Source organism: Aptenodytes patagonicus, chromosome 3 (genome assembly GCF_965638725.1).
Source record: "Aptenodytes patagonicus chromosome 3, bAptPat1.pri.cur, whole genome shotgun sequence".
Taxonomy (NCBI): domain Eukaryota; kingdom Metazoa; phylum Chordata; class Aves; order Sphenisciformes; family Spheniscidae; genus Aptenodytes; species Aptenodytes patagonicus.
In genome coordinates this window covers 77,713,636-77,737,035 of record NC_134951.1, presented here as the reverse complement: position 1 = coordinate 77,737,035, position 23,400 = coordinate 77,713,636, and the positions used below count along the sequence as shown (strand labels likewise).

At 40.3% G+C, this 23,400-nt stretch overlaps 1 protein-coding gene across 4 annotated transcripts in view; it reads left to right on the top strand.

Moving 5' to 3' along the window:
- The window catches only part of UTRN (utrophin), a 418,084-nt gene that overhangs the window by 270,964 nt on the left and 123,720 nt on the right, over nt 1-23,400 (top strand). For 3 of the 4 annotated variants that reach the window (XM_076333919.1, XM_076333918.1, XM_076333920.1), the window contains 2 exons: nt 9,983-10,155; nt 15,958-16,114. In XM_076333919.1, the coding sequence (XP_076190034.1) occupies nt 9,983-10,155; nt 15,958-16,114 (330 nt within the window). Of the gene's footprint in view, nt 1-1,432; nt 1,539-9,982; nt 10,156-15,957; nt 16,115-23,400 lie in introns of those variants that run through there. The other variant, XM_076333921.1, reaches the window with a different exon arrangement.

The window sequence follows — 23,400 nt, the reverse complement described above, 5'->3', positions numbered from 1 at the left end:
AGGAGAAATAGTTGTAACAGGTTTTGCAAGTGATGGGTTGTTGGTTTGGTTTTAATTATACGTTTTCTGACTTGCTGGCAACTATTACTGAAGCTGGTTTTGGCAGTTGAGTAATGTGTGGTTGTACGGAAAGCATTAATAGTAGCTTAAATAGGCCTTCACATGCACACGGGGTTTCCAGTGGGAATGGTCTGAAACGGAGTGATTTCCTAGTAGCCACCCTTGGGGTGTCAGGTTTCCTGCGGGCGAGCAAAGGCTCATATGAAAACAATCTGCCTGCGCAGAGTCTGCCCTCGTGAGCGGCAGCGGGCGCGTGTAGGCTTTGTGGAGCACCGGTTGCTTTTACAGCTCCAAAACCTGTTCACTGACTAAATAGCTGTCTTTCCTTTCGAGAGGAAGGAAGAGGGGCAAGTGAGGGTTTTTGGTCCGGGGTTTCTGCAGCCTTAGGGGTGGCGGTGGTTTTCCAGAGGGGAGACCTCCAGGAAGGGGGAGTGTGCTTGGCTTCAGAGCAGGACCAGGGCTGCTGGAAGGGAGGATGCTGATTACAATAATAAACAAATGCCGGCGATAGATTACCGCACGGCTGTCAGAGCAGGCAGGACCCAAGGAGGAGATCCCCAGCAAAGGCTTCGGAGGTTGCAGCAGGATCCTTTGCTGGAGATTTTTTTTTTTTTCCCTGAACAAAGGAAGTGACTTTTTAGATTTCTTTTAATGGGCCTTGGCTGTGTGGCGGTGCAGTATTCCCTGGGTGGAGGGAAGAGGGCTGGAGGTGGCTTGGTTACTGCCATAGCAACACCAGCCTGCTGGTGGCCAGCTGCGAGGAAGGCAGGGAGAGGAGAGGTGGCTTCCTGTCCGGTCACGCTGCCGGGTTTCCTAGGCTGAAGTGTGCCTCGTCCCATTTTGACTTCTCTGAAAAGCTAGCTTTTGGTGCTTTCTATAAACAGAAGTTTCTCTGGGCATTTTTTTTCTTCTTCTTTTTTTTTCTTTGTATTTTTTTCCCTTGAATGGAGCAACATGGAAGGACTTGTTCCTCTTCCCCACCCTCTGCATCCATCATATACCAGTGGAGTACAGCTCGTCTTGCGCGGGGTCATTGAGACCAAACATTGAGTTTGAGGCCTGCAAGAAGCACTTGGAGCCTGCAGGCCATTGCTGAGGTGAGCTGGAGGCAGTCCTGGCCAGACGTGGAGACGAGGAGATCCCCACAGTGCCATGGGGCCAGGTTAACCCTGCAAGGAGCATCACCTGGTGTCAGCGGCTCACCCCCAGGTGCCCTGTCTGTGGGAAGGAGCAGGGACAGGGAGACTGCGACAATGGTGCTGTGTGAACTGCACCCAGGGGAACACAGCCCAAGAGAGGGGCACGTGCAGGAGCTCTCACGGAGTTTTGAGACAGTATAGGTGGAAAAAGAGAGAAACCTTTTGAAGGCTATAGACCTGGCTTGGAGGACGTACCAGGAAAATGTAGGCTTCGGGGGACGCTTAATGATGATTGGCCTGAACTTCAGCTTATGTGAGCTGCTGACAAAATTTGAAAAGGTATGATAAGCACAGTTTCATATACTTAAGCCTTTGCAAAAGGTTATGCCTTTGAAAACTACACAATAAAAAGGGCAGGTTGATGTTAAACTTAGGTTTTCTGTGTTGCTGTTAAGGTCCTCATGTGACCCCTGTTTGACTGCCTCTCAAATATGGAAGTCTAATGCTGCTTCTCTTCCCCATTTCAGGTCCTACAAGATTAGTTTTAGAGCATGTACTCTGACTGTGGTAATCTCCCCCCCCCCTCCCAAAGGAAATGATAGAAAAGTTTGGATTTTGCGAAGTCAGGAGCATAAGGGGACTTCCAGGATGCCTGTGACCTTACTTCACTGTTGACATAAAGGAAGTGCTCCGTGGTTTGCTGTTGAATGTTATCTTAGTCAAATTGGAAAATCTTACGATGGCTTTTATAAGTAGAATTACTTCCAATGAACGCGCTACTTTTGCCATCGTTTCATCTGTTCTTCTTTTATTCAGACTAGTTACTCTCTCTCTTACCAGGACATTTGGTAACAGTAATGCTGAGAGGCAGGAGGCTTGGCTTTGCAGTGATTGCATTGATTAGCGAGGGACATGAGACTGTTCAAAACCAGATTGTTTTCATCTAATTGTCAGCACTTCCAATGAAACCTGGATCGTATGTTTGTAACCATTGTTAGCTTGGCTTTGCATGCTATATTTTCTTTTGTTTTTTTATAATAACATTTATCCATGCAAACTGCCTGTGCCCTGCAAGACCAGAGTCTGTGACAAAATATATAGCAGTTTATTTACACATTAAGATAAAAAGCATAAATACTGTGGTCACAAAGCAGGAGAGCAGACTGTAAAGCCTGATTCTGTGGTTTTCTATCCTGAAGCTCTAAACCTCAGCATGTTTGTTTGGGTTTTTTTTTGATACAAATCAGCACCGGTCACCCCAACAGTAGTATAATGGGTATTACTAAATGAACCTAAAAGTCTCAGCAAATAAATGCAAGCTACTATTTTTTTTTTTTTGTTTTGGGTTTGTATAATGATTTTCATTAATTTCAAAATTTTAATAAGCCTGGGTCCTCAGAAGACTGTTGTAAACTGGTTTGGATTTGTTGGGTTTTTTAAACTCTTGGTTTTTATTTTCCTACAGTAGCAAACTTTGGAGCTAATGAGACAGATACCGTTCAGTATCCCACCAGCATGACTCTTCCAAAAGCAGCTAATAGTAACAGTAAAAGCATTTGTGACGTGATTTCTTCACTGTGTAGATCACTTGCTCCACTCTTGCTCCCAGTCTGTCAGCTGGGCTTCACTCTGCTCTTGTAATTGCTGCTGGTAGCCTATAAAGATTAGGACACATGCTGGACTCTGAGATGCTTCATGATGTGGTTAAGACAGAATTTTTGAAACCAATGTTTCTAATGTTTTTTGAACATACAAGCCCTGGCATTTGCAAACTCCAGGCTCTCCCCTGTGATTTTGAATATTCCAGTGTCTTATTTCGTCTCAAAGGAATTGATTGTAGCAATTCTCAATAAAAACAAACTTACAGGTCTCACAGCTCTGCTGTATTTTTTAGCTTGAAGCTTACTGTATCATTTTGTTGTCTACTGTGCTGAAATTTGTAACATGATGTAGGAGGACGCTTTGGTGCTGGGGAAGAAAGTTAACATTTTACTTGGTGAACTTTGACCACAAATTCTTGTCTGTGCTTACTTAGCACGTTTTCTTTTTCTCTTTTTTGAGCAAGTTCCCCTCCTCCTCCCCTGCTTCATCTCTCCCTCTCACGATTCCCCACACACCCATCCTGTTCTTCCTAACTGAGGAGTTTGCTGCCAGGAGAAACAGCGTTATGACAGTGATCCTGGCTTGCAAGCTACTTTCAGCTTTCTGGATTCATTAATATATGTTGCAAGGAGAGAACTACGAGTGCTGTTGCTGTGGTCGTAATGCAGAAGCCAGATGGCATTTGCAGAAGCTTGCACGGCACTCCCTTCCTATGCAAAGGCAGAGTCGCATTACACTGGAGTGGGCAGGGCCGCTTTGGCTTTGTTCAGTCGCAATTATGTGACTGCTGGAACTAGTATTAACAGATTTATGATGCCCCTCAGATGTTGAGTCAATGCCATGCGATGGGGCCACAGAAGTTGTCGAAGGCAGGGTGGCATTCTCAGCCTCCTTAAGTGCATCATCATTCTTGTGATGAAATGAATCCTTATCCACACCATATGTCACCTGTTAAGGTACTATCTATTAGGTTTAAGTGCAAATCAAGACAGCTTTTTGGAAACTTGAAGTGTCGGTGCAAGGCTTTTGGTAGTCCAAGCATTTGAAAATTAGATGTGAAAAATATCCCAAAGTTTTTTTTCCCCAAAAAAGTTTTTTTTTTTCTTCCTGAAATATCTGAGAGCTTTAATAATTAAATTTCTGTCATATCTAAAGCCAGTTGCTTTTGTGAATTGCTTTGATCTTATACTATAGTCACAGTGGCTGTAGTGATACCCAGTGTGGTCTGTGTATGACACTTTAGAGAGGTTTAATGTCTGTCTTTATACACACTTCTGCCACTGGTGGATTTATGATAATGGCAATTCTGCCCAAGGGTTTTGCATGTGTACTGCTCTTCTGAATGTGAATTCATTACAAACTGATTGCTTAACAGCAACTGCCGCTGCAGGCCTCTGAAACGGCAGATGGGATGAGCTTTTCTAAAGTTATGACTGTCCTCTGACGCCAGAGGAGAGACTACCTGGATGAGATGAGTACCTGGATTCTTCAGACACTTTTCTTTTTTAAACTGTCTCTTTCTACAACAGCATCCCTCTCTCCCTGCTACCCCCAGCATTTGTAAGGAAGAAAGCAATAAAAATCCCATTTCCCTTTAACAATGGCCACTTTCATACACCTGTATCATGCCCTAATTCTTACTCCCTCCTTAAGAGTCATCAAAAAGTGAAAACCTCCGAGTGAAGCAGAGGCTAAAGGGAACATCTGACATAGCAGTGTTCCCGGAGGCAGTTGGTAGCAGCAGGTAAAATGTATCTGGTTCAATATAGACTAAACAATCTGCTATTTAAAAAAAAAAAAAAAAATCCATTCCCTTGCTACCTGCTGTGGGACCTCAAAGAAAGATGTTCTGGATGATGTCTGTGGCATACAGTTATGTCCTTAGGTTGGCACTGACGTTTGCTCCAGCCGTTCCAGATGGAAGAGTTTTCTGCAGATACTTTGGTGAGCAGTCATCACCTTTATTCCTGACCTCTGAAAGAGGCAAGTGCAGCATTTCTGTAACTATGTCTCTGCTGACTTGAACATTGTCAGTGAAGGCAATGGGCAGTCATTTTTGTGGGACTTGCAATTCCCTGTACCTGCACCAAGTCTTCTGTCATATTCCAGTCACAGGCATGATTTGTATTGGGTGGAAGAAGTACAAAACTGTCCTGGCAAAATAGCCTGGGGGTAACCTTTGCGGGGGAAAATACAGTTTTTCAAGCTATTTTTCATTTATGAGGAGTCAACCTCGACCTTACTAACTCCTCTTAAGATCTTCATGTGGTTCAAAAGCCACAACAGTTTGCCTGTTCTGTGGCTTGTACCTGGGGATTAAAATTACGTAGCAGTCTGTGCCAACACAAAACGCTGCCGGTCTTGTGGCACAGCATCAGCATTGGACCTGCACGTCCATTTCTTAGAAGCCACGTGTAGTTTGTGTGCCATAACTTGCCATCCCTGCTCTGTGGGCAGATCTTTATAGAAATTCAGTGCAATTCTGTTCCCTAATAAACATCAACATAGTTAAAAATCGGGTTGTAATACAGAATTTTTGCTGTGTATAGTGGGTTTAAAAAACACTGGAGTAAAACGTTGATAAGTCCTATATGTAACTGTTTTAAAAAATCCTGTGAAGTTATGATTTGGTGTAGAATGCTATTGACCTTTTTTGTAAGAGGCAAAAGTTGAGTTTTGTGTCATATCATATGTAGTAAAAACTTGATTAAGGGATCTTGATAATAGAATCTGTAACATTATAGGAACCTCTGTTTATTTACCTTACAGAAGAAGAAAACTTCCCTGTTTTAGATCTTTGTATCATAAAGCGCAAGTACTCTAGGATTCTTAATGGAGTGAATGGAATAGAGTAAAATTTTGCATGTTATAAAATGCATCGTTTCTTCTACTTTAATTTTGGCATGGAAATGTGGAGTTTTCTTCCACCAGTCGTGTTTTTACCTTCAACAGAAGGATTTGGGCCCTTTAAAGAGGAAAATATTTTGCCTGTGTTAATGGTAATATACCAACGAAGACGGTATAAACAAATAAAATCTGAAAAAACATGAGTGGAAGTGAATATGCTAACAGCTTAGGGGTTGCAGAGTGAATTAGAGGCCCTCTGGACTCATCATTCAGAAAAAAGGCACTAGAATGCCCATCCTCATGGGAATGCTGTTGGCTTGGGTTTTTTGTATTTGGGGTTTTTTTTTAATCTTTTTAAAGGATTTTTTTTTTTTTTGTCTTTATAAAGGATTAATAGTTTCCAAAGGACAATTATGTCTACTGTTGTAACTGTTTAAAATACCCTTGCAGTCTGTAAGGAGGAAAAAAAGAAAAAAAAATTGATAGCTGGTTGACCTTGGAGTCACAAAGTTTGGTTCTGTTCAAATCTTAGTCATATATTTTCTTTTACCCTGGGCAAGTCACTCTAGTCTGCCTTTGGGCTGTTCCAGTAACAACTCCAGCTGGAGTCAGCTACGTCTTTGGGTCCTTTTCAGAATTGCCATCTATAGCATTATTGAGTGTCACATACTGTATTTATACGTTCTTTAAAGACACATGCTCTTCAGTTGTCATTATATGATAATTTAGTATTTTATCTGATTGAAATTAAAGCAAGAAGTAGGCTTCTTATTATGGAAACAAGCTTTAAAATCAGATCTAAGCATGAAACGAAGGCTTGAATCCTGCAGGTAAGTCATCCGCCATGAGAGCGGTAAAGAGGGAGAGAATCAAAGAAATCTAAGGTTCAGAATGGAGATGAGGGGATTTTGAAATCACCAGACCAGAGTGGAAAAGACAGGCAGCAGTTTGGTCTTAATTCTTGAAAGGAATTTAAGCAAAGTGGCAATCTTCTAATAGCGTACCTAGGATGAAGTAGATATGTAAGTGTTAAACCATTCCTTCTCCTTTCTATCTTTCAAAACTTTGAAACTTGCACCTTGATGTATATATAGGATGAATTCTTTCCTCGAAGAGCTTTCTTTTAATTTAGGACCTTAATCCTGCATGCACTTGGGCGTGTAAACAGATCTGTTGACCTCACACCAATAAATTATCAATCCAGTTTAACAGATATGTGCACATAAATATTTGCAAAATTAGCAAAATATGGCATCTCTATAGTAATACCTCCAAAAATTAAGTTGATAAAGCTATGTAATTACAGTTTAAGAGCTATGAATTTCTGCTGGCAAGAAGTTCTCTGTTTGCAGTGTATTTCTTTAGGTTTCTGTTTTGGTTTGTTTTTCTTTGCTTTGTTTTGCATGCACTGGGAGAGCGCTCTGGCCCAGATCCCCTTTGCATTGGGCTAAGAACGATGGTGTTTCACAGTTGTGTCCCCCTCTTTATGTTGCAAAAGCAACAGGATTTTTTTTTTTCCCCTCTTCTCCTGCATCCTCCAGTGTGTTGACCCTGTGACTCTGGATATGGGAGCTTCCTTGTGATAATAGGGAGCTTTTTTTAGTTGCTTTTAAAGGACTGAAAAATTGAAATTGGGGCCTGAGCAGGGATAATCAACTTTTTTCATCCCTTTTTGCCACATAGAGGACAATGGAGAAAAATATGGAGAATCAATGGCCAAGAAAAAGGCAGGAGAAAGAGAAATAATAGATCAGGATGAACAGGAATTGGGATGTGTACAGAATGGATAGAGTTCTTCTTCCCGCTTTGAAATAAGAAATTCTAAGGGAGGGCAACCACAACATGTTTACAAATCTCGTAAGAATTGAAAGATTACGATAACACAGTGAGTAAAGGAGATTACTACCAATTGCTACCAATTACAGCAATCTTAGGACAAGATGGGAGCCCATCATACTTGTTAGCCTTCCAACAGAGGACAATACCTGAATAAAAATCTTCAAGATCTTTTATATCATTATTGGGGGATAACTAACTTAATGTGTCCATCTGGTGCCATTAGCCATCTTTCATATCCCACCTTCCTGGTGCACTTCTTCCATGTGCACGTTGATGTGGGACATGTTGTTTGGATTTCTCTCCCTCTTTTTTTTTGAGGGCTGAGATGCACTGGCATTCATTAACTTTAACATCAGTCCTGTTGGTTTATCCATCAGCTGGCAGTGCTTTTTTTTCTTGAAAAATGAAAAGCAGAAAAGAGAAAGAGAAGTTAATGAGCAAAGTTGATTCTTTGAACTAAGCTGTCACAACATGGCCATCACAGATGGGACTCAAGAATGCGAACAGCAGATTTACTGTGCCTTAATCAATGTAACGTGATGACTGGCAAATACAAGAATCAAACTCATTTTGAATGAAACATTTTTAAGGGTGCGTGCTTAAGTGTCCTCTCAAATGTAATCAAAGCTAGAATTTTTTATGAAGGTTCTCAATAGCTTTAGAATGAATATTGTGATTGTAGAATGGAAAATTAGAGATCAGTTTGTTTGCAATGAAGTTTTCTTTTGTAATTTTAAAAAGGCATAGAAATGGATTTGACATGGTCAGGCTTTTGTAGCACAGATTAGTGTGCAATTAAAATTGTAACTGCTGTACCTGGTTGTATCTCCTGCTGTGTGGACTTGAGCTGGTTTTCACTGGGCCTGCTTGCGTGTTGGAGGTGTAAGGACAGGAGCTGCAAATGTTTTCAGAGAAGCATCTGATTTGTTTAACTGATGACTCTGCGGCCTTATTTGGGTTTGTTGATCATCAGACACTTCCATTTCAGTTTTTCAGTTTAAATGCCGTATCTTGTATCTATTTTCAGAATGGTGATTTGTATCAGGATGGTTTAAAGACAGCAAAAGTGTCTTTTACCTGTTTCAAAGTAGTGAAACTCAGGGCAAAGAATAGTTGTCCAAAGTCACGTAGTAGCTCAGCTGGAGAGCCAGAGGGTCACTGATGCCTCCCTCCCTCTCTCTCGCACCCCACCCCACCCCCCTGCCCCGCTTTCCCTCTCTCCTCCCCCCACTTCTCCAGCTGTATCCTTACTTCTTTTTGCTTTCTTCCCTAACTGAAGAAAGCTTTCATGCTGTCTCAAATTCATAGCTACTTTTCCACTGTTTCCAACTATCAATTGTAGATGTGCAAGCAGCCATTCTAAGATGCAGGACTGCATCTTGAGCATGGGGAGGTACAAGAACCCCCTCCTTCCCTGCTCCTGGGAGCAGATGGTTATTACTGGGGAGTTGTCTGGAAGAATAAAAACCTTTTAAGGGATTTCAGTTATTGAATTTCTTCCTTTGCAAAAGAAGTTTGTTTACATCTGCATCAAGTTCCTGTCACAATCTTTGCTGATTAAGCCTATTGAGACAGCCAGTACATCTCCTGGCTCTCCACACATTTACATTGCTCTATTAGAGTATACGTAGCTGTATGGATGCTAGAAAGCACTGGCGGTAATGCAGGAAGTTTTGTTTGCTCTTATAATGTGTTTTAAAAATAATACTGTGCTCAGTTAGATGAAGACAACATCTGTAATGTGTTTCTTGAGGCAGATGGTAGATCAGAGAATAAAATATGTTTAATTTCTAAAGGGAGGAGAAATGAGTAAGCTGAATTGAAACCACAAGCACTTCTTTTTCTTTTCAGTATTTACTATGAAATTCAGGTTATAATACATCCTGCTATTTTATATCTACCTCTCCATATATTGCAGGCCATGGTGTACAGTAGTTTAATTGTAAAAATGGGCTTGTGGTAGCTGTAGTCATTTAGCTTCAGTTTAAGGACATAGGTTTTAGTTAAAAGCTTTCATTGCATATCACCTAAAGCACTATATAGAGTTCGAATTTCACTGGGCTGTGTAAGATTTCTGCAATGTTTTATTTCAAAGAGGAAAGAGACAACATAGCTAAGGCTGAATCTGTAATTTCTGAGCAGGAAACGATTTCTAGTGCATTTGTAAATGCTGCACTGTGTGAAATGCGTGGGAGAACAGTAGACAATTAGTTACCTTCAGTGCTACAAAAACATGCAGAGAACTTAATGTTTATAGTTCTAGGTCCTGTTTCACAGTCAAGGATGACTTTCAAACTCCTTTTCTCACACTTAAGAAAGCTAGACCTTTTATAATAATGTTAATAGGGTTGCAGGTTTTCCCCTCTGCGTCTCTTTTCAGAGTCACCCAAGAAAGTCAGACTATGTGCTCTGTCCTAGTGCTTAAGAGTACTAATGAGAATAAGCCGTCCCTTCCTTTACTTAGAGAACTAAGACTTTTCTTGCTGATATTTCAGGACATCCAAGCTGAGATTGATGCCCACAATGACATCTTTAAAAGCATTGATGGAAACAGACAGAAGATGGTGAAAGCCTTAGGAAACTCTGAGGAAGCTGCCCTCCTCCAGCACCGGCTTGATGACATGAACCAGCGCTGGAATGACCTGAAGGCAAAGTCGGCTAACATCAGGTAAGTAATGAAAACATCAAGACATGAATGGGGCACAGTTGCTGTCTTCTAAAAGGCTTGAGAAATATGACCACAGCATTGAAGTGAAATATCCATTTTCTTCTGTAAAGGACCCCTGAGCACAAATATAAAAACTTGGTGCACTTGCTCACCATGCAGGCTTAACTACTTGTTCTTCTCTCTCCAGAGCTGTGCAGTTGTAACTTGCCAATCTGTACTAAATTTTCAGAAAGTATGTTGAATCTTTCCTTGTTGTAAATAGATAGCAATGTCAATGAAGTAATTTTGTGAATCTGCAATTACTGTGAGGAGAAATCAGGGGTTTGTTGTTTTTGTTTTTACCACTGAAATGAATAATTTGATAGGACTTGCATCTTAAGTGCCTTGATCCATATTGGTAGTAAATTTTTTTTATTGCTGCTATTCAATTAAGAAATGTTTTAAAATACATATTAATCAAGGAATGCATTTTACAATTTTTTGACCCTACCAGTGCCAAGCTCACTGACTGTCCAAGTGTAGACATTGTTAAAATCTTTGCGATGTCATTTTGGAAGTAGATGTTACCATATTCATTAATGTGAATAAAATTCCACATTAAAAGGAATTACATAGAAAAGAATTTCTAGAGTTTTTAATTGCAACTGCTTGCTTGTTGATTAAAGGAAACTGTTCTTTTAATCGAACAGAACAATGTTAAGCATTCAGATGAATTTTCCAAAGGCCAGAAAAATGAATTGAGCTTGGAATTCAGGCATAAGAGTTTGAAAGAGTGAGATAGAGGAGAAAATGTGACATTTACTTTTCGTCTCCACTTATCCCATCACCAACGTGCTAAACAGTTAAGTGAAACAGGTAAATCGGCTCCATGAAAGCCTGCAGGCAGAGCTTGAACGAGAGGAACCAAGCAGTTCGGTGTGGGGGCTTGCAGAGACTGGCCCCACCACACAAGTAGTTTAATGCAAGAGCTATAAAACTTGGGCTATTGTGAGCTCTACTCACAAATAAGTCAATGTGAGAGAAAGACAAAAACATGCTCATAATAACTTAGCAACTGTGGAGTTCTAGCAAGAACAATTCAGTTGCTTGGCCTTTCCTGGGGTTGATCATAATTTGGGAGAAATTGATGGCCAAAAAAAAGGGCCTTCAAGCCATTTACCCTGGCCAGCTGTGAGTTCCAAGGCAGCAATACAGAGACAGCGATTGTGCAGTGCATGCTCAAAATAGTGGTAATACCAGCTCTTCCGAATACGGATCCATCTTTTCACTTCTGTGTAGATATGGCACGTGCATCCCACTGGGCAGCTTTAATGTTTGCAATGTTTGTGTTACTCTGCTGGTACCTGCAATGCTGCAGAGCCACATGTCACTGAGCTACAGGTAGAAGATGGGCAGGGAAGAGAATACTGGAGCAAATACAAGCGAAGTAAATTAACCTCTCAAATCTCAGTCGCCACTGAAAGGAGCGTAGCATTTCTGAGGTGATGTATTTTGCCCTGTTCTTTGATTGCAGTTCACTTTTCTAACTCCCGCAAGAGTGATGAAAGCTTTCACAGGAAAATAACTGAGCATAGTACTGATATGAAGTCAGTGTGTTGAAGTAGCTGTTTGCCTTCAACTTTTGCTTTCTTGGTGTACCTTATTTCAGGGATGAATTGGAAAGCAAAACTGTATGGATGAGTGCTCTTGTGAGAACAGCATATAGCCATGTTAGATGCTAGGACTGATTGAAAAATCTGATTGTTTTGTTACAAGTTTTAGCTTGGGATAGTGCTTCTAAATTAAAGTTTCTCTAAGTTTTTTTAGAATATTTTCAGCTATGTGTACATTCTGATTACGCTGATTTTTTTTTAGTTGCTGAAAGTACTGTTCTCCCTTAGGGATAGTATGAGTTTTAATTCATCACTTCAGTCCTCAGAGCTGATGGTGCTAGTCACTGTGTTGACTTTACTTCCTTGCTACTGTAACTAAAGGGAGTTCCAAACTGGAAAAGCAGCACTCATGACATATTTTTAAATGCATGGAAACTACATAACCTGTACTTGTAGTGACTATGACACCACCTGAGAGGACTACACCTATCCTTGAAATTACTTGTAGACTTATTCATGCTTCTTTCTTTTTCTCTTTTTATTATCTTATTCCCAGGAAGAAAACAAAGCTGCAGATTTGTGCGGGTCTGCCTTTTAAAGCCCAATGTTTAGGAGAGATTCGTCCCTCCTGGGGCAGGAGGTGCATGGGTGTTAGTGTTTGGGGGAGGGTAGAGGTAAAAGTATGGGAGAAACAGAAGGATTCTCTATATTTAGACCACCCACTAATCTTTTTATTCCATGTGTTCCCTTGTTGCTCAGCAGGGAAAGTGTTATCTCCATAGCAGAAGCAAAAGCTGAGGAGGTCTCCAGCTGTGAAGAGAGTCTCTCAGAGTCAACAAAAGGGGAATTATGTCAGAGTTCCTGCTCTTCTGGATGATTTTATTCAGCCTGGGTAGAGGGGGTGTGTGTGCTTTCAACCTGGTCAGCTGGATCGGAGCATCTGGGTTTTTCAGGCTCATCCAGGATTCCTTTAGGAGTGCTTTTGAATACCAGGTGGTTGATGCTGGGGACTATTGCTCCAACCAGTGCTCAAACCTGAACGATCATCTGTAACTGACCTGTATTTTTATCAGAGCAGATTCTTAAGCCACCACTTGACTTGGCGAATCCCTGGAGATTGCCAATTCATTTGAGCACAAACACCTGAAGCTTTGTTTGCAGGTTGTGTATTGGTAGAAGTACCAATTCCAAAACAAAGGCCAGAAATCCTGTTTTTGAAAGCAAAGAAGCCCAAGAAACATTTCAGAACTTCAACGTAGTTTATCAGCTCTCTTTGATAATGTCTGTATGACAAATTTAAACGTGATACTAAAACTTTACACTGAAATGCAAATTGGAGCATATCTTGGTTCCCTTGCTGCTGCGCAGCATTTGCTTTGAATGGGGTTTACTGAATGCATGTGTCTCCGCTCCCCAGGAGAATTGAATGCTTGTGTCTACTCTTCAGCTGCTGCTGCATCTCACTTTTATTTTCAGTATTGCTTCTGATAAGATTAGAAGGGTAACATTCAGGAAAAATCCAGGCTGATGTGATTATGTTTTCCCCTGTGTATTTTTTTCCCCTTAACGTCTTTTTGACCTTTCAAGGGAGAGGTTAGCTCACTTCGTGTTCAGAGAAGAATTTTAAAGTCCCTGTTAGTGTAGTCCATTTCCTCCCCATCCCTTACTGCTCTACCCCCACCAGTTTAGCTTGCACTGGACTTTGAAACCATGTGCTAGTGATATTTTGCTACTGTCATTAATCTGGCAGACACATGGCTACTCATTAGTGGCAAATTACAATGCATTTTAATCTAGCATCATATGCCACATCATTCACATTAATATCAAAATAGTTTTTTTCGCTATTAACATTATTGTGCTGTATGTTAAATTAACAGTGAGTCACCCTTAAATTGTCCGTTAACTAGTTGCAGGGTTTTTTTTTTCCCCTTACAAAATTCCAATTCATTTTGTATACAAGAATTCCACTAAATAATTAGAGCGGAATCCTGAAGCCTCAGAAAGTGCCAGTTTTTAGAGGTGAGAGCTGCTTAAATGTGCTAGACACAGTAATAAGTCATGATGAATAGAGATTTCACTATCAAAGTGAAACAAAAAGCTATAGATCTGAACATTTTAATTGTGGTTGCTTCTAGAAATTCATAAAGATGCTTTATTTTTGTAAGAATTTGTGGGTCTAACAGCAAAACTGTAAATTCAAATGTGGGCTACCTCGGCTTAGATGAGAGGGCAGTATCTCTCCTCTTCCTGATTAATAGGGAGTATAACTCCATTTTCGCTTCCAGAAAGGAGGGCTGGTGCTGAGTACCTAGCACCTGAGGGTAACATATATGCAATGCTTTGCAGCTTGGTATTTCTGAGGGCGTTTTTGACGGGATGTCAAGCTAGTTGTGAAAAGGAGAACTTCCACATTGTACGTGGACCACCCTATGCTGTTGGGAGTGCGTCCCTGTGTGTGGCTGGGGCTTCAGGAGCCAACTATGGTGAATGCTCCAGCTGTGAAGCAGGTACCTTGTACACTAACTTGCTGTAGAGTTAATACTGTCCATACAGGAAGAAGTTGGTTGCCTTGAAAGTAGTTCTGGTTAGTGAGTATTAAAGAACTGAAAAGAGACCAGGAGAGCTGAGACAGTACGTTTCTCTCAGGAGCTGCTGGTCTGCAAACCAAGGCCGGCAGGACGCTCTTCCCTGGTACGCGTATAACTGTAAATGCAATAGCTCACTTGTAATTCACTGCGGGGCAGGATGCTGGCTCAGCTGTTTAGGCCTGGGCTACGAGCAGCTGGCTTGAATTCAGTGTTGAGAGAAAGGTATCAGTGAGAGCAATAAGGGACGATAGAAACCATGATGCACAAAACTGTAGGCAGTAAAACGTTGCTTCTTGCAAGTACTTCAATATTTTTTTTTCCCAAGTAGTTACCTAAGCACTTTCCTGAATGGAGTGAAGGAGAATAGGTTCCTCTTCCTAGTAGTTAGTTAATCCTTTTCAGAAATGTGATTTTTTTTTTTTCCTTTGTATTCCGTCTGCCCCCCCCCCCAACACACACACACACACACACACACACACACTCTCTCTCTCTCTCTCTTACTGACTGCTTTTCTGGTTCATCTATCCTAGTATCGCTGGGACATCCCAGCATACCCAAACCTAAGCTTGCCTTGAAATTAACCTTGCAGCACATCACCCCTTCAACCCAACTATTGTCATACAGTCCCAAACATTCACTCGAATGCCATTGTGATGATAATACAAGAGAAGCCAGGTGAGAGTTTTAAGATGTGAGTTACGGTGAATCAGGAAAAAAAGATAAAAAAAAACATGCGCAAAATAGGAAAGGGTAGGAAAGGTAGGAAACAATAGTAAAGTTCAGTTTACTCATCTATCAGAAGCGGGGCAGGAAGGTGCAGAGGTGGTGTCAGACTACACTGAAAAGGGCTTAGCTCTCCATCACCTGTGTGGAGAAAGAAATTGTTGTTTACTGGTATAAATTAAGTACATGCTGGTCTCAAATGAATCCATAACATAGAACAACTGCAGTAAAAGAAGGGTAGCTGGTCCCTGTTGAAGATTTCCCTGCAGCTGTGTAGGCACTGCAGGGAGAAGCCATCAAGTCAAGGTATTTTTGAAAATGATAGAAAAGGGTGTTGTGGATTCTGGGGGTTTTGTCTATTTAGCTGAGGGACAGATTCACTGCGTTAATTCTCTACTAACTCACCGTCAACTAAAGATGATGTATTAAATAATCCGTGTCACTGATATTTTCAGCAGCACAGGCAATTTACTGTTGATCACTGCTGGGAGAACTTGTTGCTTTTGGTGCTGGAGAGTCAAGGTCCTGGCATGAAAGAGTTCAGTTTTGCAGTGCTTTAGCTCGCAAAATGACGCTTGTACTTCATGCACTGTGGTGGTCAAGTCAAAACAAAACACAGCATTTCTTTATGTTGCTTTGATGTGCAGTGTTCAAGGTTTTAAATAAGTTAAAGCATCAGGTACATATTTGTCTGTGTTCCCTCATTTTTCCTCTGCTTATTTTGATTTGCTGTGCAAAATGTTTTGAAGTAGAGGTTTTTTTAACACAAAGTCCCTTTGCAGTTAAACACTTGAAACATTCCTATCTTAATGATGGAGCAATTTTATTTATTTATTGCATTCCCATGCTGGTTTTGCTATTCAGGGCTTTAAAGATGCTTTAATGTTGTTTCACAGGGCTCACTTGGAGGCCAGTGCAGAGAAATGGAACAGATTGCTGACATCCCTGGAAGAGTTAATCAAATGGCTGAATGCGAAAGATGAAGAACTAAAAAAGCAAATGCCCATTGGAGGGGATGTTCCAACCTTACAGCAACAGTATGACCACTGCAAAGTAAGTTGCTTAAGTTTTGTAGATAAATATGCTACTGTGAATAACAGAATGAAGAAAATTTGAGTACAGGAGAAATGATGACCACTTTCTGGTGACTAATTTCTGAAAAAAAGCTCTAGGTCTCCACCCCTTTTGCTTCCCCACCTTGCCCAGTAAAGCACAACTGAGACACTCTCTACAAAATTTTATCTAAAGGATTTCTGATAATGTGTTCAGTCCAAACACATTTTTTAATGTTTCCTGATGTTTTTGGATTCCTACCAGGTAGAACTGCTATTTTACTCTAAGTAAAGTTAAGGAAGGCATACAAAAGTAAGAACTGAAGAAGAATTGTGAAAGCAATGTTGAATGTAAATTCAGTAAAATTGTTAAGTGACTTTCTACATGTTACTAATTGACCAGTAATAGCAGCCCCCCACCCCATGCAGATTTATACTGCAAAGGTGACTCAAAACTGTTTTTGAGAATTAAAACTTACCTATGCCTTGTACTGTTGTAACTATAACACGCTATTCCAGCTCTCTGGTTTTGCTAGTTCTGTTCCGGTTTTGTACGTAATAGGGTATTGGTTCCTAAGTATTCATATCTTCATTCATGTAGAATGTAGACTCACCAGCTCTGATTAGTAATCAAGTTGGGACGTATTTGCCATTGGACAAATTCATTCTAGTAAAGCTGGTTCCGTCTTATCATCTTATTTGTTCTTCTGTATGGTGTAAACAGGGAAAGAGAACAAATGCAGCTTTATATAGCTAATTGCATAACAACTATGTTCCCCTCCGCCAACACAACACTGATGTCTTTTCTGTTGTGGTGTTTAGTGAGGGCAAAAATGGAATTTGGGAAAACACTTAGTAATACAGAAATACTCGCTTAGAATACTGTGAGGAACTACAGAAAAAGTGGCCTGACATGAGCAGCACTTTTGAGACTTAAATCCAAAATAGGAGAGCTTAAGGAAATCTGCATATGTTTCTCCTTAATTTAGTCTTTTAAAGTAAAGTTATTAGCATAAACTCAGGATCTTTGTTTCTTGAGAGTTCATCTCTTCCTGTTCTTATCCACTTAAATCATCATGCTCTGATTGTAGGCACATCTGCTGTGAATGTTTTATAATGATCAAATGGTGGATTACTAGTGCCAAAGAGCAATAAAAGGCTGGAACAGATCCAAATATGTTTTGAAGGAGGTCAGTGGGAGGTGATAGACCTCTACAGGTCATTTTCTAAGGGCTTGTTTGTGTCTCATGCTAGATTATAGTATATGTATGATAATATCAAATAATACTGCTAGTGCCTCTCATTTGAAGATCTCAAATCGATTTATAAAAATGGTAGTTTTTATACATCATTCCGAAGTAGAAAAATTTAGGAGCAATGATGCTGGATGGCTAATTTGGGTCACTAGTGAACTGCAGCAGTGTGAAGGAGAGAACACTTCCGGGTTGTTTAGTCCTTGCCCTTACGCTTAAAGAATAACTGATATTTTGTTATGTGTTGAAGTTAAGACTCTAATATGTGCATTCAGGAGCTTTTAGAGATTATTCTTTCATTTTTCAGAAAGGCAGTATTCTTGCAATGTCACTGTGAGTACTGGATGTAGATGTCTCAGTCCAGTATTTAATACGAGCTGTATTAATCGTCTGCAACAGCACAAAGTTAAAGCGACCTTGTGCATCGCTTTGTTTTTTGTACACCTACGCAAGCAAGAGCACGGTATTCCATTGCGGATATTTCTTAGATGATGGCTGGACGATTATTTTCTGACAGTTATTTTGGTAGGGACCAAGAGATGCCCCTGTATCGTGTGATGATACTGTGCCATACCAAACATGAATTATTAGCACGTGGCGTTTCACTTTCTATTGAAGTGTTGCTTATTAGTTGTTGCTGGAGGAGGGGAGCTGGACCACAGCTGTCCGTTGGTTTGATTCTCCATGGCAGCGCTTCACTGCCGTTTCTTAGCAGGAACTGTTCATTCCTCGCTGAAGCTGCAGTTTACTAATAAACTACATCAAGCTGAAAAGTTGTGGTTTTTCAGGTAGAAAATGAAAAGTGGGGAAAAAAAAAACAAACCAAAACCCATTAGAGGTCCTTCTTCCGCTTCCTCAGCATAGTTAAGTGATTGGTCGGTGTGGTTGGGATGTTGAATAAAGATGCCCTTGGTTGAGGAACACATAAGTTTTATGCCTGTGATTTTTTTTATTATTATTATTTTTTTTCCCAAGACCTTATGCCAAATCTGCCTTTTCAGCAGATTCTTTGTAAAATAACTTTATGTGATTCCACACTGTCAGTCACTCTGTGCCTTGTGGGGTTATCACTGGCTGGTGTCACTTGCTTTGCATTTAAGGTGCTCCTTTTAGAATATGTATCCTGTGCTAAGCTGCAAGTTTTCAGTGGAGATTTGAGGTGCAACTGTATCAGATAAATATTGCAGAAATATGACTTGATTTCTCTCACTCTCAAGGATACTCCCTTTATTCCACCTCTCATCACTGGCTGTCTTGGTACTTCTTTAAATGTTTCTTTGCCCACACTTTTTCAAACGTTAAACCTTCTGAGCATTTCATGTTACTTGTAAGATTTACTTTTAATCAACTGCTTTTTTATGATCCCATGTTGAGCTTCTGCAGCACCACATCAGCTGGCCTTGAAAAGGTTGTCCCCAGGCCTCTCTGAGCAAGGGCTGGGTGCCTCTGCTCTCCTCTTTAGTTTCACATCTGAGTGTTGCTTTGAAGTTGTCCTCATGCAAATTGAGCAGTTCAATACCTCACTTTGTCTCCACTTCTCTGTGATCCGTTTGCTCTTATTTTCAGCTTGCTTACCTGATCTTGTCCTTGCTGGTACTTCAAAATGTAAGTGGTGAAATAGTGACTCAGCTCTGTAAGATGTGCACCCATGATAGTCTCATCTTCTGCTGTTTGTTTTTCTGGGTCCTCAGTCCTCCTTGCATTGGTACTGCTTTTTGCCTCTAGTTATTCAATAATCATTCTCCTTATTAACCTAGTTTTTTTCCCCTCAGATACATGAAATGATGACTTCCTTGCTTCAACTTAATGATGCTAATTTTATTGCTTTTTCCCTCTCTTAGTATCTCCCCCACTCAGTGCTTGGCTTCAGCAGTGCCAGATAAATAAGTACAGTATTATGTGACAGTTTGGGTTAGCTCACATTGTTTTTGTGCTACTGAGGTCTGTTTGGACAGGAGGAAATAAATAGTTTGCAATTTGATTTTTAAACTTGTTTTTGTTTTAAATATCATTCTCCTGTGCTTTAAAAACAAACATTACCCACAGCAATGTTAGTCACCTAAATCAGGACTACAGGGCTACAGATTTAGCCTATATTTTCCAGATTAACAGAAATCTTTCAGGATGTAGCAAATATTTATAAATTTTGGACTGATTTTTGTGTTGTTCAGCCAAACTTCCATCATCTGTAGTAGTTCATAGTCTTATCACATACTAAATGCTAAGCACAGTCAAGCAGTGAACGCATCCTGTCTGGCTGTTGAGTTGTGCTCTGTGTCTTGCAGGGGGCAGGGCGAGAGGAAGCTTAAGTAAGGGAGCATGAATTTCCTATTTTAATTACTCTCAAAATTTCTTTGTCTTTGAGAACAGGCTGTGGTGGCAGTCCTAAGAATACTGGAAAATTCATAAATGCTTTGGGACGCTGAGAGGAAGTTTAAAAGTACCCAAGTTAAAAAGTCGTCTGTATGAAGTGTATCTATAGCTGAGGCTATTTTCACACTCCTGAAGCATAGAAAACTCATCTGCGAAGGTGCTGACACAGGGAATGGCTTATAGGGAACAGAAAGTGAAGGCAGATGCCTTTTCAGAGTTTATTGCCAGTGTTTTTTCCGTAATTCCAGTTTCTCACTGTTGCTTGTGCTTACCAGCTCAGGTTTTCCCTTTTGTTCTGTTCTTTCCCAGTCTTCCTTATGAATATTCATTTAGGATTTTAAAGTCTGTGATGCAAATTTTGATCAGCTGCCTAGACCATGCAAAAAAAAAAAACCCCGCCAAAACCACCACCAACAAAACCACTGCCCCACCCCCCAAAATCCCCAAAGACCCTCCCCTATGCGGATATCTTATTCTGCCAAAAAAGAAAAGCTACAAAAGTACCATGAAAAATCAGTGGGCTGGTTTTGTGCATATGGAAATACCTAGAGTCACGCCTGTGTACAAGAGGAGGCGATACAGATGCTGACACCTTGTTCTCTGGAGATGCGCTGAGAGCCTCGTATCTCGCTTTTCCGCTGGAAGAGTTCCTGACTGTAGCTTTTTGAAAGTGTGCTTTTGCTAAAATACAAAGACTGCCTAAATGATATAAATCACTGTGGTTTAGCTTTCAGAGAGAGAACAGGACATTTCAAATTAAGCAGAAATGGGTACTCTCTCGCATAAATCCTGTTGGCATCTGTCTGCATAAATGAACAAATGTCTAGCTAATACTAAATAATGCATGCGTCTTGGATCACAGAGATGCTTAACTTAGCTTCGTTTGAGCTCAGAATGAATTGGGCAAGGTCCTGTGAATGTTTGATTAGTAATTTTATGTCTATGGACGGGTCATTAATATTTCAGATACTCTTTAAACTTTTTGGGGTTGCTGTCTATTTCGTGTTTCAGATTTGGTTTGTTAAAGTAATCAAATGCTGAAAGTTGCAAGTATTTCTTTCTGTTTTACTTAGCTATTGCCACTTTATCAAAAGTGTTAGCATAGCCAACTGGAAACTGCTTTCTACTTGTTGTTATCCCTTCAGGGTGCCTGTAATTCCATTGTTCTCTTTACCAGCAGGAAAAGTCTGTGAGGAAACAACATTTTTCTAGCCTTAACTTCTCTGTGCTCTTTCAGTGTACCTGCCTGACTTCGGGCAAAAGGCTTATTCTTAAATTAATTCCTACTTAATTATTCTAGATTTGTTTTTCTTGAATATCTTCTATATTAAAGTCTGCTTCCGTGTTAGGAATTATTAACTATAAGAATCGAAAGAAGATGAGTATTATATTAGTGCTGCCCTAGTCTATGCTTTTAATTATAGTCTAGAAAGGGCTTTATTAATTTGTTACACATCTCATCACATAAGACAAGCATGCAGAAAATCTGTGCTGTGTAGAGGTGGTCAGCTACGTTGCTGAAATATTAATTTTGACTGAGATGTGAGCTGTGAAGGGGTGAGAAAGGAGAATTAAACTGTGGTTGGAAGAGGAGGATCAATAGAGCCTTTTGCTTAGAGGAGGAGCTGCAGCCCGGTCCTATGGACAAGGGTGTGATTGAAGCCAGAGCTTGAGCGTTCTATACCATGCTGCTGCTTACTTTTCAAAGTAAGGATGTGTTTTCAAAAACTATCAAGAGAAGAAATAGCCTCCCCACTAGTCAGTTGGCATCACTGAACAGTTTGAGAGCTGCTTAAGTAAACTTGTAATGGTTAGGAGATTTTTTAAGGACTCTTGACGTTTTAAGTGCTCTGCATATTTGAGAACCCTGAACGTCGGTTATTGGTGAAAAAGATTGTACTGTACAAAAAAAATTGTACTGTACAAGGTCAGTAGAATTCATTAAGCTTTAACTGAAACTCTTTTCTTTGAGGTGTATTTAGGAGGAAGAGGTGGAAATTGTGGGTGGGAATATTTTGTTACAGGAAAGGAAGAGTGTAGTTAATGCCTGAAGTTAAATGAGAGTTCTCAAGTGGACCCGTCTGACTTAAAGCCATTGCTTGCTAAGGATTTACTCAAACTGATTTGTGTGTTACGTGAATGACTCAGGTGTGTATCACTCCTGGGCTATTTCTCCAAAAGAATAATGTGTAAACAAAAGCATGGCACAAAGAATGAAGTGTTAAATTAGGATGTCAGTGCAGTGTATTTTTACCTTTGATAAAAAAATGTTGCTTCTGGCTGTATTTCAGCTTGTTCCCTGAAGTGTGGTTGTCTTGTAGATAAGTCAGGAAAGTTGCAATAGATCAGTACTTAAAATAATAAATAACCTGGATAATAAAAGAACAAAATATTCTGTCACTAATGCAGAGTAAAACAGGTGGTCTTACTGTGGAAAAAACAATTGATAAGCACTTTTTCAGTACAATAAATAAAATATTTCTGTGGGGTTGCCTTTTTAATACTATCATTTTGATACAGGTATTTATCAGTATATACATCTCATGTTGCTCTTTTCTGAGGATCCAGCATCTCGTTTGTTTTAATCAAAGATGCCTATATAAACTTTTAAGACCTCACTGGGTCTTTTTCAAACCACTGAATAAAGCCTATTCTTCTTGAAGGTTTATAGTTATCCTCAAATATCTAAGAGGATGCTCTGACATTGCTGTGGAGGGAAATGTGTGTGACAGAAATCAGGCTTACGCTGCAGAAACAGCACAGTGATCAGCATTTCTCTGTCCCTTAAAAGGCTGTGATGAGACAAGTGCCTCTTTCTCTGGTATCTTCTTCTCTCACATCCCAAAAGACCACTCTGCTTCCATTGTTATTAGTAGTAGCTCATCTACTACTAATGAAATCTGAGAACACCTTGATGCACTAGGATGTACCAGACCATCTGTTTCCATTCCTGTGTCTTGAGCTGGAAGACCATGACTGGCTGTGGCCTGACCTTCAAGGGTGAGCCATGTGCGTAGCCAGTGAAGGTGATGGAGCACAAGCATATTGGTGACCCATTTTTAATCTCTACCCATAAGACAGATACTGTATTCCCTTAAGTACCTCTGTTGTTCATCTCTCTGCATTCTTCTGACTCCACTATATCCTTATGGAGGTGTAGTGACTGGTGGTATTGCATGTGATACTTAGGATGAAGTTGCATCAATGTTTTATACTGTAGTAAAACAATGGCTTTTTTCTTGTCCTTTCTGATGATGCTCTACATTTTACTGCCTCTTTTTTTGGTTGCAGCTGCATATTGAGCAAATTATTTCAGAGACCTGTCAATGAAACTCCCAAGACATTTTTTCTAAGCTGTAACTGCCCAGAAAAGTGTTTAGGGATTTCAATCTAGTGTATGCTTTTTTAAGATCAGATGGTGTTTCAATTGCATTAAAAAATGCTGGGTATTACCTGAAACCTAAGGACAGGACATCAACAGATGAGCTCCCATGCTGGATCACAGAAATGGACTGGTACAAGGAAATGAGACAGGACATTTCTCTGAATGCAAATATTTTTTTGCTGAGGCCTGTTTTTCCAAAGGCAGAGCGCCAGGAAAAAAACCACTGGCACAGCAGCAGCGAACCTGTTTTTCCAACTGCAGAGAACCGCTAGAGAG